Source organism: Littorina saxatilis, unplaced genomic scaffold (assembly GCF_037325665.1).
Source record: "Littorina saxatilis isolate snail1 unplaced genomic scaffold, US_GU_Lsax_2.0 scaffold_568, whole genome shotgun sequence".
In the NCBI taxonomy this organism is placed as follows: domain Eukaryota; kingdom Metazoa; phylum Mollusca; class Gastropoda; order Littorinimorpha; family Littorinidae; genus Littorina; species Littorina saxatilis.
The window spans coordinates 69,087-84,953 of record NW_027128788.1 but is presented as its reverse complement, the minus strand read 5'-3'; the positions used below and the strand labels follow the sequence as shown (position 1 = coordinate 84,953).

The 15,867-nt window shown below is 40.6% G+C and overlaps 1 protein-coding gene across 3 annotated transcripts; it reads left to right on the top strand.

Moving 5' to 3' along the window:
- The first annotated feature begins 905 nt into the window (after nucleotides 1-905).
- Nucleotides 906-14,010, top strand: LOC138957101 (uncharacterized). Of its 3 annotated transcripts, none has more exons than XM_070328273.1 (3): nucleotides 906-1,525; nucleotides 4,449-4,596; nucleotides 7,305-7,443. In XM_070328273.1, the coding sequence occupies exons 1-2, from the start codon at nucleotides 1,397-1,399 to the stop codon at nucleotides 4,593-4,595; spliced, it is 276 nt and encodes a 91-aa protein (XP_070184374.1). In that variant the 5' UTR covers nucleotides 906-1,396; the 3' UTR covers nucleotide 4,596; nucleotides 7,305-7,443. The 3 variants fall into 3 exon arrangements, 2 of the variants coding, with proteins under 2 accessions (XP_070184374.1, XP_070184373.1); XR_011452925.1 differs by lacking the exon at nucleotides 4,449-4,596 and adding an exon at nucleotides 13,697-14,010 and having other exon boundaries at nucleotides 1,368-1,525; nucleotides 7,305-13,495; XM_070328272.1 differs by lacking the exon at nucleotides 4,449-4,596 and having other exon boundaries at nucleotides 1,368-1,525; nucleotides 7,305-14,010.
- Nucleotides 14,011-15,867: the final 1,857 nt, after the last annotated feature.

The following is a 15,867-nucleotide window of genomic DNA, read 5'->3' as shown; positions in this document are numbered from 1 at the left end:
AATGAGGGCGTGACAGTGCCGCCTCAACTTTCACGAAAAGCCGGATATGACGTCATCAAAGACATTTATCAAAAAAATGAAAAAAACGTTCGGGGATATCATACCCAGGAACTCTCATGTCAAATTTCATAAAGATCGGTCCAGTAGTTTGGTCTGAATCGCTCTACACGCACGCACGCACACACGCACACACATACACCACGACCCTCGTTTCGATTCCCCCTCGATGTTAAAATATTTAGTCAAAACTTGACTAAATATAAAAAAGAAAACCGAACCCATATGGTGCCTTGAGTGCATTCATTGGCTCAGCAATAAATCGTTTAAACCAATGGGAACCACCCGTGCATGTTCGCACATGCGCAAGGCATTACTTTTCGTCATAATATCCAGAAAAAAACGTTGTGCTCGAAGAAACCGATTGTGTGTCAAAACCCAGGACATGATCCGGAAAGTAAAACTTGAGGGACCCGCAGAACGGTCAGATGCCTACCTGAAAAACATTGTCGACAGATGGGCAGTGAAAAAAACCCGACAACTGTTCAAATAACTTTGAAATGTGATTCAATCCTTTGAATATCTAGTCATGACAGTCACGGAAGGTGAAAGAATTTAAACTGAAAAATCTTTTTAAATGCGGTTTTACGAGTCGTGTTCTTGTCCTATTGAAATTGCAATCTCAGGACAACATTGTCCTATTGATTTTCAGTCTTCAGGACAATTGTCCTAAAGGCTGCCAGAAAAATGTACATCACTGCTGAGACTACATATACCAATTAAGACTTCGCCAACCTAAACCTGAAGACTGAGATGGGCCCATCTCGTCTCCGCGAAGCACGCAAACGTATTGCCTAATTAACCGATTTTCTTTATTTGTGAGTGCATTTTCAGAAAAAGATCCTGTAATCCATGTCAAAGTTCGGTGGGTTATAGAAACATGAAAATACCCAGCATGCTTCCCCCAAAATCAGTGTATGCTGCCTGAATGGCGGGGTAAAAACGGCCATACACGTAAAAATCCACTTGTGCAAAAACATGAGTGAACGTGGGAGTTTGAGCCCATGAAAAAAGAAAAAAGAAGAGTGTAAAAAGCACAGCGTGTTTCCAGTGTCTGCGCGAGGAATCGCTGTCAAAAGCGCAGTGTCGATCTGGCCATCTGGCAGTCGTGTCCCCGTAAGTAGGCTACAGACAGACAGATCTAGATCTAGTGTCTCGCACTCTTGCACCGTATCACTTATGCTTACTGTGTGTGTGTATGTGTGACGGAGTGATTGAGTTTGTGTTACTGTTTGTCGATTTCTTACGTGAGCCTTGAAGGCTTCGCCTCTTGTTATTCTTAAAATGCTCACGAAGTACGATTAAACTGAACTCTCTTTGTTAATTTCTTTCACAGAAAATGCAGGAAGTTGCCAGCTGCCAGTACAAAGTGATGCAGCTGGACTCCCGGCGTGCCGTGGACATGCTGTACGTCAATGGCCGCCTGATCCACCATGTCCGCAATGAGATGGGTGACCACAGCTATGGGGTGAGTGTGGAACAGTGAACGGTCCTGTTTGTGTGTGTGTTGAAGTCAGTTAGTCAGTGTCTGTCTGTCTTATTCACCATGTCCGCCACCTTTGAGCGGTGTTTCCTATGAGTATGGTTGTCACATTTCATGCCTTTGTTAGTTTGATTTATTGTGCGAGTGTGGGTAGCTTCCCCTTATGTGTGAGTTTCATTATTTATCCTGAAAAAATAAGGGGGGGGGGGGGGGGGGGGACCGTTTGAGTGGTGTTTCCTTTGAGCATGGTTGTCACATGTTGATTGTGATGCAATCATTAGTTCTGTTGTCCGAGTGTAGGTAGTTTCCCTTATATAATTATGTGAGAACTTCATTTTGTTCTGTAAGTTGGCTGATCATATTTTGTTTTTAACCTTAGTTTCAAATGTGTTATTTAACAGCAATTTTAGTGAATTTTGGTTATTTGTGTATATATATAGTATTGCCTATGTTTGTGAAGCATATTTGTAAATACCTCGATTCTGCAATATTATAAATATCAGGCATGATTAGTATTACCCCTGTTTGAAGTTGAGCGCAAGCTGCCTGTTTCAATTCTTCCTATTAGTGAAATTAGTTTCCCATAGCTGTGCACCTATCATAACATGTTTCTATAAAGTTTGCTTCTCTTGTTTGTTAAAATGTGTTTGTTCAAATTTCAACCTATTGTCCTTGCTGATGCTGATAAGTAGACTTTTTGAGTCACTTGAGAAAAAGTGACTCTATGTAATCGGTCAGTGTTAGTCTGTCCGGCCGGCCGTCCGGCCAGCCGGCCGTCCGTAGACACCACCTTAACGTTGGACTTTTCTCGGAAACTATCAAAGCGATCCGGCTCATATTTTGTTTAGTCGTGACCTCCAATGACCTCTACACTTTAACGATGGTTTCGTTGACCTTTGACCTTTTTCAAGGTCACAGGTCAGCGTCAAAGGAAAAATTAGACATTTTATATCTTTGACAAAGTTCATCGGATGTGATTGAAACTTTGTAGGATTATTCTTTACATCAAAGTATTTACATCTGTAGCCTTTTACGAACGTTATCAGAAAAACAAGGGAGATAACTAGCCTTTTCTGTTCGGCAACACACAACTTAACGTTGGGCTTTTCTCGGAAACTATAAAAGTGACCGGGCTCAAATTTTATGTGAACGTGACTCCCAGTGACCTCTACACTTTGACGTCTGCTTTGGTGACCTTTGACCTTTTTCAAGGTCACAGGTATGTCTTGAAGGAAAAAAATTGAAATATCATATCTCTGAAACTATTCATCGGATTTGATTCAAACTTTATAGGATTATTCTTTACATCAAATTATTTACATCTGTATTGTGTTGTGAATAGCAATTTCTTCCTGTCCATCTGATGCCTCATATAATATTCAGAACTGCGAAAGTGACTCGATCGAGCGTTTGCTCTTCTTGTTCTTGTACATTATCAATAGTGCTACTGTTAAAAAAGAAAGGTTAAAACTCTCTGGGGCATGTATAAGTTTGGAAATGATACACTGAATTGTACTTTCTTCTTGTTATTCGAGTTTTGGCTGTAGAACTTTTTACTTGAATATGTACATTTTAACCATTGCTGAGCTGTTAGCTCAAAGTTTCTCATTTTGATGATTTTTTTGAAGTAGCTTGATTGCCTGTAACTAAGAGCAGGAATGCTGTCCTCTGCTTGCGTCCGTTGCGTGCGGTCATGACAGGCGGGGATATAGCTCAGTTGGTAGCGCGCTGGATTTGTATTCAGTTGGCCGCTGTCAGCGTGAGTTCGATCCCAGGTTCGGCGGAAATTTATTTCAGAGTCAACTTTGTGTGCAGACTCTCTTCGGTGTCCGAACTCCCCCCCGTGTACACTACATTGGGTGTGCACGTTAAAGATCCCACGATTGACAAAAGGGTCTTTCCTGGCAAAATTGCTTTGGCACAGTTAATAATTGTCTACCTATACCCGTGTGACTTGGAATAATAGGCCGTGAAAGGTAAATATGCGCCGAAATGGCTGCAATTACTGGCCGTATAAAATTTCATCTCACACGGCATCACTGCTGAGCGCCTAGAACTGTACCCACGGAATATGCGCGATATAAGCCTCATTGATTGATTGACTGTAAGAATGGAGTCGTTCCTTGATAAGCCTGGAATGCTATCTTTTCCTGCATGAACCTTGTATTTTGAACTGTGAGGAAGCCTTTTCTCCTAGACTCATGTGAAGAGGACTGTGAAGTACGAGGAACTGTGCTTTTTCTGTGTCTGGTTATCTTCTACTACGTTTAAATGGAGAAAAAAAAACCCACCTGGAAAGTTGATGATTTGCATAAATGCTTTTTGTTTTTATATAATACAAGACAATTGACACTGTAGTTCATGAGTAGGCCTACATAACTTTTAGCTCCCAGAATGACATGTGCTGCTTGCTTTACCCTGTGCACTGAGAGGAAGTCCTACTCCGCAGGCCTCAAACACTGAGCATGATTTATGCAGCCCAAACAACTCAAGTCGGCCTTGCATGTTTTCTATCCTCTTCTGATGTAAATAAAACCTCCTCTTCAGTCTGAAGAGTTTCAAGACTGACTTTCAAGTGCTGAAGGGTCAAGGACAAACTTGGAGTAGTTGGCCTGCTTGTGTTCTCTGAACGGCTGTCCACTTCGTTAAGAGCAAATAATTAATCAAAAGACTCAGAAGCATGATCAGCTCCATAACAGTTGGCATGCTTGCATTTCCTGTGACCCTTTGGCCTACATTGCCTGTGACCTTGCGACCTTGACTCCTGGCATGCTGGAAAATGCGACCTTGACTGAAAAGACCAGAGCATGGATACATCCTCTGCCTCAAAGAATGGCTGCAACTAAATGAGAGAAAAATGCTGGAGTTTTGAATAAATCGTTTGTTCATCCAACGATGGTCCTTCAAGGAACTGATGAAAGCTGCTGACCCTGACCTCAAGCGTCACGAGATGCAGGTCAACCACCTTTCGGCCAACGGTCGCGCCATATCACGGATGGTGCTGCCCTTCCTCAAGCTGAAGCATTACAAGCACATCATCTCCTCCTTGCCTTAGTGTGAGTGCATACCCTGCATGGGCGGAAACAACAGGATGGTGGCGTATGTTAAAATCCATAACATATAGATGCTTATATTCCAAATGAAGAATCCCCCCCCCCCCCCCCCCAAAAAAAAAAAAAACCGTCAAATTTCGGGGAAGTTTAATTCAGGACAATTTGCGTGTTGTTTTGTCCTGGATTAAACATACCAAAAATGTACCTTTCTTGTTCGTTTTATTGTTGTATGCTACAGTTATACATGTACGGTACTTTGCAACAGCACAGCACAACAGTACTTTGTTTTTTTGCTGTGTACTGTTGTGCACTGTTGCAGGGCCTCACATCCATGAGAGGTAGCATAGGACAAATGTCCTGGCCAATGTAAAAGTGATAGGACATTTGTCCTGAACAAAAACAAATCAATAGGACATTTTTTTCCCGTAACAAAACGTAAATATAATTAAACTTGACTAGTTTCTTGGCACGAGGGTAAAAAAAACAAACTTTTCTTGGCAAAAAGGTAACAGAAAATATAAAATAAATTACATCGAGTCAGTGCAGTGTTTCTGTCTCAACTTCAACTACTGTGCTGGTTCCTTTCTTTTGCTATTTAAAAAGCATTCGCTTCCTCGTGGATGTCCACTTTTCAACAACCTTCACCACCCACTGTGACTTGTGAATGTCATCCCAGGGGTCGACACTAACTTATTTGGCCTGGGGCCACACTGGCCCCAGAGATGGAAATTGCTGGGGCGGAAAACAAAAATCTGGGGCCCACTCTCAGTATTCACGTGCGGCAATGCATTGTCGGTTTTTCTTCATCGTACTGAAGCCAGGGAAATTCTTTCAACCATTTGACATTGAAATTACGACAGCGCTTTTGGCTGCATCGGTCTCCTTTTTTCGTTTCTCTCCACCCTGTTCTTCATATTCATTTCCATGTCTTTTTACACCAGGGATGTGTCGACACATTTTGCGTTTGGCATTTGAAGGCGATACTTATCTCTCACGCTAAAGAGCGCAATCTGGGAGTTATTTCCCTTGCGGCATTGTCCTTCGACGATTTCAATGTTGTTTTTTCTTGACTGCGGCATTGATCGTAACGCAAATTTCAGTGACGACTTTGACTGGCGATTTTTAGTGATTGGCTCTGGCATTAGAATTTTCGGTTTGTCATTGTTGGAATTTATCCTGGGGCGGAGTGGGCCCCAAGCTTCGGCAATGTTTGGGGCGGAACACAAAACTCTGGGGTGTTCCGCCCCCCGCCCCCGCTAGTGTCGAACCCTGCTTTTTTTTACCCCTCCAGGTACACACGCATCAAGCTTGAGACGAAGTTACGTGTGGGGGTGAGGGAGGGGGTAGTGTCTTTCTTCGGCTCCGATGCTTGACTATCGTGATCGACATTCTCACCTGGGCGATCGGGCTCTAACTGCTCTGGGGCTGGAGGAAGCTCAGTTTCCGTGCTACTGACAGATGATGAGGGAAGGGACTTGAAGTGTAATTTCTTCTGTTCCTTTTCTGGGATCAGTTTTCGTTTAGGCGGCATGTTTGTTATTTTCGGGGAAAGCGCGAAGGGAGGCAACTCTCAACTGGCTTCGAGCATTCCGAGTTGCGAGCCTTGGAAACTCTTTGGTACTAGAGGCACAAAGTGTCTAATTTCGTCTGCTACACATCGCTTCGCAATACATCGATAAATTAGCATTCAAACTACTGTAAATTGAGAAGTACTGACGATGTCCAGATCAAATGATAGAATAATCGGACATTGACCACTTTGTGACAAAAACAATAGGACATTTGTCCTCCTGCATGAAAAATGTATAGGACATTTGAAAAAAATATCCTCATATGTCCGATGTCCGACGTGGATGTGAGGCCCTGCTGTTGTTAGGTAGTTTCTATGATTAGCTGGTGGAAGGAGGCATTTACACTAAAATCTTTCGTCTTTACAAATACATCTCGCTTTCTGTGTGTGTGTGTGTGTGTTTTTCATTAACTTTTCCAGTGAATACTACTAGTATTTCAATTTTTTCCTTGAACATGATAAAAACAGATTTGACACATTTTGCTGTCCAAACTGCCATACAGTGGAATCTCCCTTTTAAAAGTAGAACCTTTCAGATTTAAGACTCGCCCCTTTTCATGTTAGACCCTCATAAAGTCTCCAAACATACATTGTGCCCCAGTTTTAATGCCTGATTGTCTCGGACTTCCTGCGCTCTTTAGGCCCCCCCCCCCCCCCCCCCAAAAATAGTCTGTTTACGGTATTCCGACCGACCCTATTTTTTCGCGCGACCCTATACAACAAGGGCACACTGTACGTTGTCAATTCAGGTAAACGCAGGTAATGCTTTGTATACAGGTATTTACTGGGAGAGTTGGCACAGAAAACTAAAAATGACTCTTTGCACATTTTTGGGCAATATTTTCATGTACTTTGAAGCAAAAAAGCATACAAAAACACATTTATGCTAAAAACATTTTGTTACCTGGTGCCAAATTGTTTTAGATAATGATGGATTTCTGGTTCAAAAACCTAAAACTGACTGACTGCACATTTTGGGGGCAAGTATTTTGATGTACTTTGAGGCAAAAAAGTATAAAAAGACACATTTATGCTGAATTTTTGTTCTCCTAGTGCCAACATTTTTTTGAGAAAATGATGGACTTCTTCCGAAAAGTCACAAAAAGTGACTCCACGCTAATTTCCTGTGTCGTGTGTGCAGAAACTTGACGAGAAGATCCCCTACACCCGCCACCACATCGCCATGACGGAGCTGACCAAGGTGGGGGGCACCATCAGCTCTCTGATCATCCCCATCAACATCCAGCGCGCCCCCAAGATGCTCTCTTCCGACATCACCAATGCCGACCTGGGCCAGCACACCACGTGGCTCAACTACTAACTTCCCCGCCCCCCTCTCTCACTTCACTTTCAGCAGCTCTGCTTGGCGCAGCTTGCCTCCACTGCATTTTTCTCTCAAGCCAGTAACGGCGGTGCCAGAATGTTTAAAAGATTCACTCTTGGCAAATACGCCTTGTCAGTGGGGCAACATTGCTGGGAGTCAAATATTAGCTTGGCGTAGCACTCTTTAGCTACACCTTTTTTCCCTTCTCAAACCGGTAATCATGTGGCAAAAATGTTAAAAGATTCACACTCTTCAAGTACTTTTTGTCAATGAAGCAACATTGCTGGGACTCAAATACTAGCTTGGCGTAGCACTCTTTAGCTACACCTTTTTTCCCTTCTCAAACCGGTAATCATGTGGCAAAAATGTTAAAAGATTCACACTGTGCAAGTACTTTTTGTCAATGAAGCAACATTGCTGGGACTCAAATACTAGCTTGGCGTAGCACTTCTTAGCTACGCTTTTCTCTCAAACCAGTAATCATGGGGCCAGAATATGACAGATTTCACACTCTAAATGCATGTTTTGTTCGTGAGGCAACACGGCTGAAGCCAGCACATTTTGAGAAGCAAATTATATTAGCAGCTCTGCTGGGATCAGCGCCCTTTCAGTATCACTTATTCATTAATCGGCAGTGCTGAAGCCAGCATATGTAAGGAGTCAAATACTGGCAGTTTCAAATTCAGCAGCTTTGTTTCTAACCCTTCCATTATCTCTTGTCCACAAATCAACAATGCTGACGCCAGCACTGTCAAGTACTCAAATATTAGCAGCTACAAATTGAGCAGCGTAGTTGGTTTGGCAGCCTTCTTATCACAGTTTTGACTCCAGTTTCGGCCTGCAAACTTCAGCGGCTCTTATTGGTATGGCACCCTCTCTAATAGAGTCATTCCGAAAATAAGTCTGTTGAGTTTGAATGGGTAGTGGGAGAGTGACCTTTTCTTGCAAAACATTGGAGATGCCAGTCACTATCGAGGGCTGTGTCAGAAACACGTGTAAGCATGCACGTGTTTCTGACTCGCCCCTTGCTAATGATTGGCCCATCAAATGTTTGTACAAGTTTTTGCAAGAAAAGGTCACTCTTCCACAGCCCATACCTAATGGACAGAGTTATTTCCGAAAATCGTCTATTGTCCATGCTATTTTTCCACAAGTCAGCGAGGAAGGAACCAGCTATTAACATTTCAGGTGCTGCTTTTGGCTAGAACGAACCTTCCAGAGGAATGAATGGAAAAAGAATGTACTTGTAGATTAGCAGAATATGACTGTATCATGAAAATGTGTGTCATATCGTAATCATTTGAATCTCATCCAAAATTTAAGATGACTGAATGTTTTCGATCAATTGACAGCAGGAAGTTATCCCCCCTTGTGCATCAACAGAAGACACTCTAGAACTGTGATGCGATTCGTATGTAAGTGACCCTCACTTCACTATGCAAGCTGAAAGTACTCCAGCCTCTGTGCCAAATGTGACAGTGAATTTCGGTTAACTGATGTTTTTCATGCTAATGTCACGTTTAGTTACTTCAAAATGTGAAGCATAAGTTCTCGTTCATCTGAGATAAGGTCTGGCGTTTGATTCGTAACATTCCATTGCTAGCGGTTGGACAAACGCTTTATATTTGCTGCTTTTTAGTCGAAATATTAGTTTTTTGCTGTAGTGTTTTTTTCAAAATGTTATGCTAATTTCCTCGAGCTTATGTCGGAAGTGGAATACAATGAAATTGAAATGTTTCTGTCTGCATTAAGATTATAATGTGTTGTAATCGAAAAAAAAAGAACTTAGCAGATATTTTTGAATAGGCAAAACATAGAATCAGCAATATATTTTTTAATTAGTTATCTTTAACATGCTGAAGAACTAGAGCAGTTTAAAGAAAGGTATCCTTTTGAAGGGTCAACTGTTATGCAATTTCATCTGTGGGCATTACAATTTAAATATCAAAGCAATTCAATCATTAGTCTCAGAAAAACCGGCACGGTTGGCCTAGTGGTAAGGCGTCCGCCCCGTGATCGAGAGGTCGTGGGTTCGAACCCCGGCCGGGTCATACCTAAGACTTTAAAATTGGCAATCTAGTGGCTGCTCCGCCTGGCGTCTGGCATTATGGGGTTAGTGCTAGGACTGGTTGGTCCGGTGTCAGAATAATGTGACTGGGTGAGACATGACGCCTGTGCTGCGACTTGTGTGTGGTGCACGTTATATGTCAAAGCAGCACCGCCCTGATATGGCCCTTAGTGGTCGTCTGGGCGTTAAGCAAACAAACAAACAAACAAACAAAGTCTCAGAAAACACTCTCAGTCACTTTATGCCAGAATTTTATTGAACCAACTGCACAAACGAACTCAATGCACTTATTTATTTGTCCTTTGTACAAAAATATGTGCTCCCTATGGACAGATATTCTCGTTCAGTTTGATTTGAATGATTTATGTGCTGTGGACAACAGCTAGGACATATGGTACCTGATAACCAAAGGCTGATTTAGCCCACTTAAAGAGAAATGTGTATACCATAAAATCATTATTTAAAAAATGTTCTAATCGATGAAGCCCTTTCTTTAAGATTTAAAATGAGATGTTTGATGATTGCCCAGGCTGTTTGTCCCTGACTGTTGGTCCCATGGACAACTTGTCAGACAGATATTGCTGCACTGTGCATCTCATACTGTTGCACGTTTTACAGATACACTTTAAAAATGATAAATTGTTCTCAGTTAAAAATCTTTGGTGCTTACTGAGGATATGTATGTACAGCCTGTGAATTGTTACTCTTCAAATTGTGCACCCACTTTTAGTTTTACAGAGAGGATATTTCACTGCACTTGAATGAAGTGGTTTTTTAGGCTGCCAGGGCTATTTCAAACAGTACGTTTCTTACATCTTTCATTCACCCAAGACTATTTGAATCAGAATGTTATATGGACAACAAGAATGATGATGCTTCAGTGTTAATTATGTGACCTTCATTAAGTTCATCGAGGAAGTATGAATTTTTCCGGAGTATATAGTGACTGTGTGTTGAACCTCTTTTCTTCATCTTCCAAAAACGTGACAATGATTTGTTCCTGTTATTGTTGTTAATTGTGAAATGACAAAGTGGATAGCTGCAATGTGAATTAATATTGCCGTTGTGGTCACTCTTGAGTAGAGACTGTACATCCTAGGGTTAGTTTGTGACTTAGCTTCTGTTTGATACATCCTTGAAGAATATGCAATGTTCAGACCCATATCTGATTGCTGATTAATACTCAGGAGTATATTCTTTGTAAAAGCGCCTCGACTGGCTTGTTGTTCCTTCCCAACATTATCTTTTCTCAGTCCGTCTCAAAACGCCTCGTTCTATTGTCGTCTTGCTCAGCTTACCGTCTTTGTGGCGCTTCTTATTTCATAGTCAGGAGATGTATTTGGAAGCGTTGGCTCAGTTTCTTCCTGCCGTACTTGTCCATCCCTGGTTCCATCCATTTTTATGCCAGACATTTGTGTGTCATGATGTTGCTCGCGTTAATGTAGCGGTGGTCATGACATCTATCACAATTAATTCTTTGATTAGATCGTGAAGGTTATCCAGAATGGGCAGGTCAGTGTGTTTGGTGATGCCCTTATCACTGGGTAGCTTTCTTCTTTAGTTTCACTATCTCCCGCTTCCTTTAAGCACAGATAAACTGAGTCACAAGTGTTCAATGTTTGTGTTGTAGCTGCTTTTTGAAATACACACTGTACCATTGTATGGGAGTGTTCAGTGGAACCCCCCTTTTAAGACCTCAACAAATCAGGTACTGTACACCCCCCGCGGGTTAGGGGGAGTCCCATATTGGTTGGGACGAGAAAGAATTTACCCGATGCTCCCCAAAATGTCGTAAGAGGCGACTAACGGATTCTGTTTCTCCTTTTACCCTTGTTAAGTGTTTCTTGTATAGAATATAGTGAATTTTTGTAAAGATTTTAGTCAAGCAGTATGTAAGAAATGTTAAATCCTTTGTACTGGAAACTTGCATTCTCCCAGTAAGGTAATATATTGTTCTATGTTGCAAGCCCCTGGAGCAAATTTTTGATTAGTGCTTTTGTGAACAAGAAACAATTGACAAGTGGCTCTATTCATCTTCCCCCTTTCCCCGTCGCGATATAACCCTTCGTGGTTGAAAACGACGTTAAACACCAAATAAAGAAAGAAAGAACATGTATTATAAAGGAGGAGTCTCAAAATGGGGGTACATTTACAGAAATGATGGACTGAAAATGTGAAAAGCAAGGTCTTACAAGGGGTGGAGCTGTGGCTTGGCTGGGTGGAACCATTCTACGTTTGCTTTTCTGTCACGCTGTGTTTTCCCCATGTTTCTGATGTTTGACTTGGTGTACACAGAACAAAATCTGGTAAAATCTGAATGTCTATGTCAATGCTACGCACCTTTCCATTTTCCCTGTTGTGCAGGACATTTGGCCTAATGCGGCCACCTATGTATTGCAGTTTTATTTTTTTTCTCATTTATTTTTTGTGTTGTTGTGTCTTCTAAATGTGTGTTCTGCAGCATCTGGTATTGAGCCAAAGAATTGTCTTTTTCGGTAGCTCAGTTAAACAGAAAAATGACATCTTCAAAATTATTCTGCTAGAATGAATAGTAGCATTTTGAGTTCATCTGCTGCTCTGAACAATTTACAATCTGAAAAGTCACACACATTCTTGAAATGAAGCTTTCCATACAGAAGCTTAGTTTTATGTCTCATTCTTTGGTAATGCATTGTTCTTGCAAAGTGGTTCTGTGGTTCTCTTTTGTTCAAATAATCTTGTTGTAAATAATTCACTGCCTAAACTAAATTATACCTAGATGTAGAGTCTCTTACCTTTTTGCTTGTTAAATAACTTGTGTCAGATTTTTTTCTCAATTCTAATGCTAGTTCGTTTTGGTGGACAGAGAACAATTGTTAGTTTGTTTTGAGTGGACCAAATAAAGAAAACATGACAGACTCTTCCCAGTAAGGTAATGTATTGTACTACGTTGCAAGCCCCTGGAGCACATTTTTGATTAGTGCTTTTGTGAACAAGAAACAATTGACAAGTGGCTCTTTCCCATCTTCCCCCTTCCCCCGTCGCGATATTACCTTCGTGGTTGAAAACGACGTTAAACACCAAATAAAGAAAGAATGACAGACTCTCAGTATGACTGCACACCAATAAGAAATGTCGTCTTTGATTAGTCAGGAAGGGTTTGCATGCTTTGCTTTGAAAGTCATCACTGCCATACCTGTTTGGTTTTAAGTAAACCATGCATTTCACCACAGTATTTTTGGATCAGCAAGGCTATTGCGAATTTTAGCGTCATAGTGATTTTTTGGCTGGAATATTTAAAGTGTGTTTATCTTTTATAGAAGCTTAAATATACTTTCAAGCGACCCTTATCACATGCCAATTGGTAATTTTTCAATACTATGAAAGGCTTTGCTTGTTAAGTGTGTCAGTTGTTCCTATGTATGTTGCTTACTAGTTGCATCTTTTCAGCTCAAGTTACTGTATTGCTTGTTATATTCTTGCCACCAGTTCATTTTCCTGTCAAATACATTGATTTACAATTTTTTTTTAATGTTAGTTGAATTTTGAGATTATAGTTGTACTTTTTCCTTCTGCTAGTAGTTTAAATCATGAGTTATCCTAGGTTAAAAAGGATTTTCCAAGTTCACATTTCAGCGTTTTGTGTTACTTTGCCTGTGTAGTGTTTTTGTGTGAGTTAGACTTGCACAGTAGATGAAGTACATGTATACTTTGTAAGCTATGGCTTTGTTACTGATTTTTTTCTCTCCATTCTTGTATGCAATGAAGTTTCAGGATGTCCTTAAATAGAGTAAAACTTAGGAAGTAATATTCCAGCTTTGAAGGAGCAAAGATCAAAGGAGTTTTGGGTCAATAGGATATCCTTTCGAGTTCACTGGAAACAGTAACTGTCCAAAGCGTGTTTGATGCTGAACGTTTCATACATGGATAAACCTGAACATCTTAAGAATTTTGTTTAAGGGTAGGAGACACCATTGTCAAACACAAAAATTACGATTTTTCATGATTTTTCGTTTTCTACTTTTTACAAAACTACAACCATTCTACTTTCGTTTGTGCATGTCAAAATCAATGTGTTTTTACTGGAAGTTGTTTATTTCTCATTTTTAAAACTATTATTTACTATATGTGTGCTTCTATCATCTTTCAAACATCCTTAAAGTAGAACTAGAAATATGAAGTTTTGCAAGCTTCTATCACAAGTTTCGTGTAATGCAGGTTAAAAAGTTCTTGTTGTGAATTTGGTGGTTTGCTTGAAAGTTATGTTGGGTTTTTCAGGTTATTTTCAAGCACATTTTTGGGATATGGGTGTAACATTTTTTGTGGTTGTTTTAGCATTAGTGCACATTCCACTGTCAATAACATGATATGTTAATAATATTGTTACTTTTATAATCTTATCTCTGTATTAGATTTATATCTAAAATGCTATAAAACTGTATTTTTTAATAAAAGCGTTAACCACAAAAGTCAAAAGGTGTGTGTGTGTGTGTGTGTGTGTGTGTGTGTGTGTGTGTGCGAGGCTGACGCTAAGTACCGGCATGTCCGTATGAGAGGGCCTTAGGTACCGTGCATAGACCTTGGCTGCACTAGGTACCGCGCTAAGTACCTGCGATGTTAAAACCCATGTACATAATACTTTTATGTGTTGTTTATGCTGTTTATATGTAGGCATGTTAGTTTGAACTACGATCCTTTATTTTCGTAAATAAGGCTCATCATTTTGTCAAGTAGTAGCGGTTTGAATTTCAAAGGTACTTAACGTATGAAATATACGTACAGAACCAACTTTTTACACACAACCTAAAAGTTCTCACTGCAGATTTAAAAATAACAGCAATCGTTTTCTTGTATTTCAAGCATCATTGACAGCAAATAACTGAGTAGAAACCTAGCCCTAATTGGGAGTAGTCGGGTGTTTTGACCAACGGTACTTAGTGCTTTCTGTACGGACATAGCGGTACTTAGTGCTTTCCGTACGGACATAGCGGTACTTAACGTCGCCTGCGGTTCCAAGGTTTTATTACACAGACATAGAGATGTTGGTGGCCATATTATTTCGACCTGTATATATCGGGACAGCACAATCAATTCAGACATCCATAGACAGACAGTTTGAACTATTTTTGTAAATAAGGCTCATCATTTTGTCAAGTAGTAGCGCTTTGAGATTCAAAGGTACTTAACGTATGGAATATACGTACAGAACCAACTTTTTACACACAACCTAAAAGTTCTCACTGCAGATTTAAAAATAACAGCAATCGTTCTCTTGTGTCTCAAGCATCATTGACAGTAAATAACTGAGTAGAAACAATCTTTTACAAAGAATGACCAATAGTGAAGTGAATAGTAAACATTATACAGGCCTAAAAACAAACTTTATTAGACATCTCTCTCTCTCTCTCTCTCTCTCTCTCTCTCTCTCTCTCTCTCTCTCTCTCTCTCTCTCTCTCTCTCTCTCTCTCTCTATCTCTCGGTTGTATGTATATATTAGGCAGCATTGATGTGCAAGATTATTGATAGAGGAAAGCTTGGAACAAACCACTGTGTATTTTGCATACGTTTAAATATCATGTTTTCTATTTTTTTCCTGTGATTTATGTGTACCCCCCATTGAAAGGGGCTGTAGGCCCATATTCAATTAAACTGTGTCAGTCTCTCTCTCTCTCTCTCTCTCTCTCTCTCTCTCTCTCTCTCTCTCTCTCTCTCTCTCTCTCTCTCTCTCTCTTTTCCATAATATATTTATAGTATTCTCTCACTCCTTTATTTATTTATATGGGAGATTTATATAGCGCTTGACGTTCTCTAAGCGCTTTACATATTCTCTCTTTCTCTCCCTCTCTCTCTCTCTCTCTCTCTCTCTCTCTCTCTCTCTCTCTCTCTCTCTCTCTCTCTCTCTCTCTCTCTCTCCCTCTCTCTCTTTCTTTTATATCTCTCTCTCTCTCTCTCTCTCTCTCTCTCTCTCTCTCTATTACATAATATATATTTAGAGTATTCTCTCCTCACTTTTTCCGTCTCTAGCTCACGTTCCCTCTCCCCCCCCCCCTACCTCTACCTCCCTTACCTCATAATAAGCGTGCGCGCGCAACGACAGTAAGAGAGAGAGGCACAGAGAGATAATATCGTATTCTAAATTTATTGATAGAGGAGAGAAATGTATTATAAGATAAGAGAGAGAGGTAGGAGGGGGGGGGGGGGAGAAAGAGGGACCGTGAGAGATACAGAGAGCGTGAGGGGAGAAGGAATACTATTAGTATCACTATCAATAAATTATGAGAGAGAGAGAGAGAGAGAGAGAGAGAGAGAGAGAGAGAGAGAGAGAGAACAAGA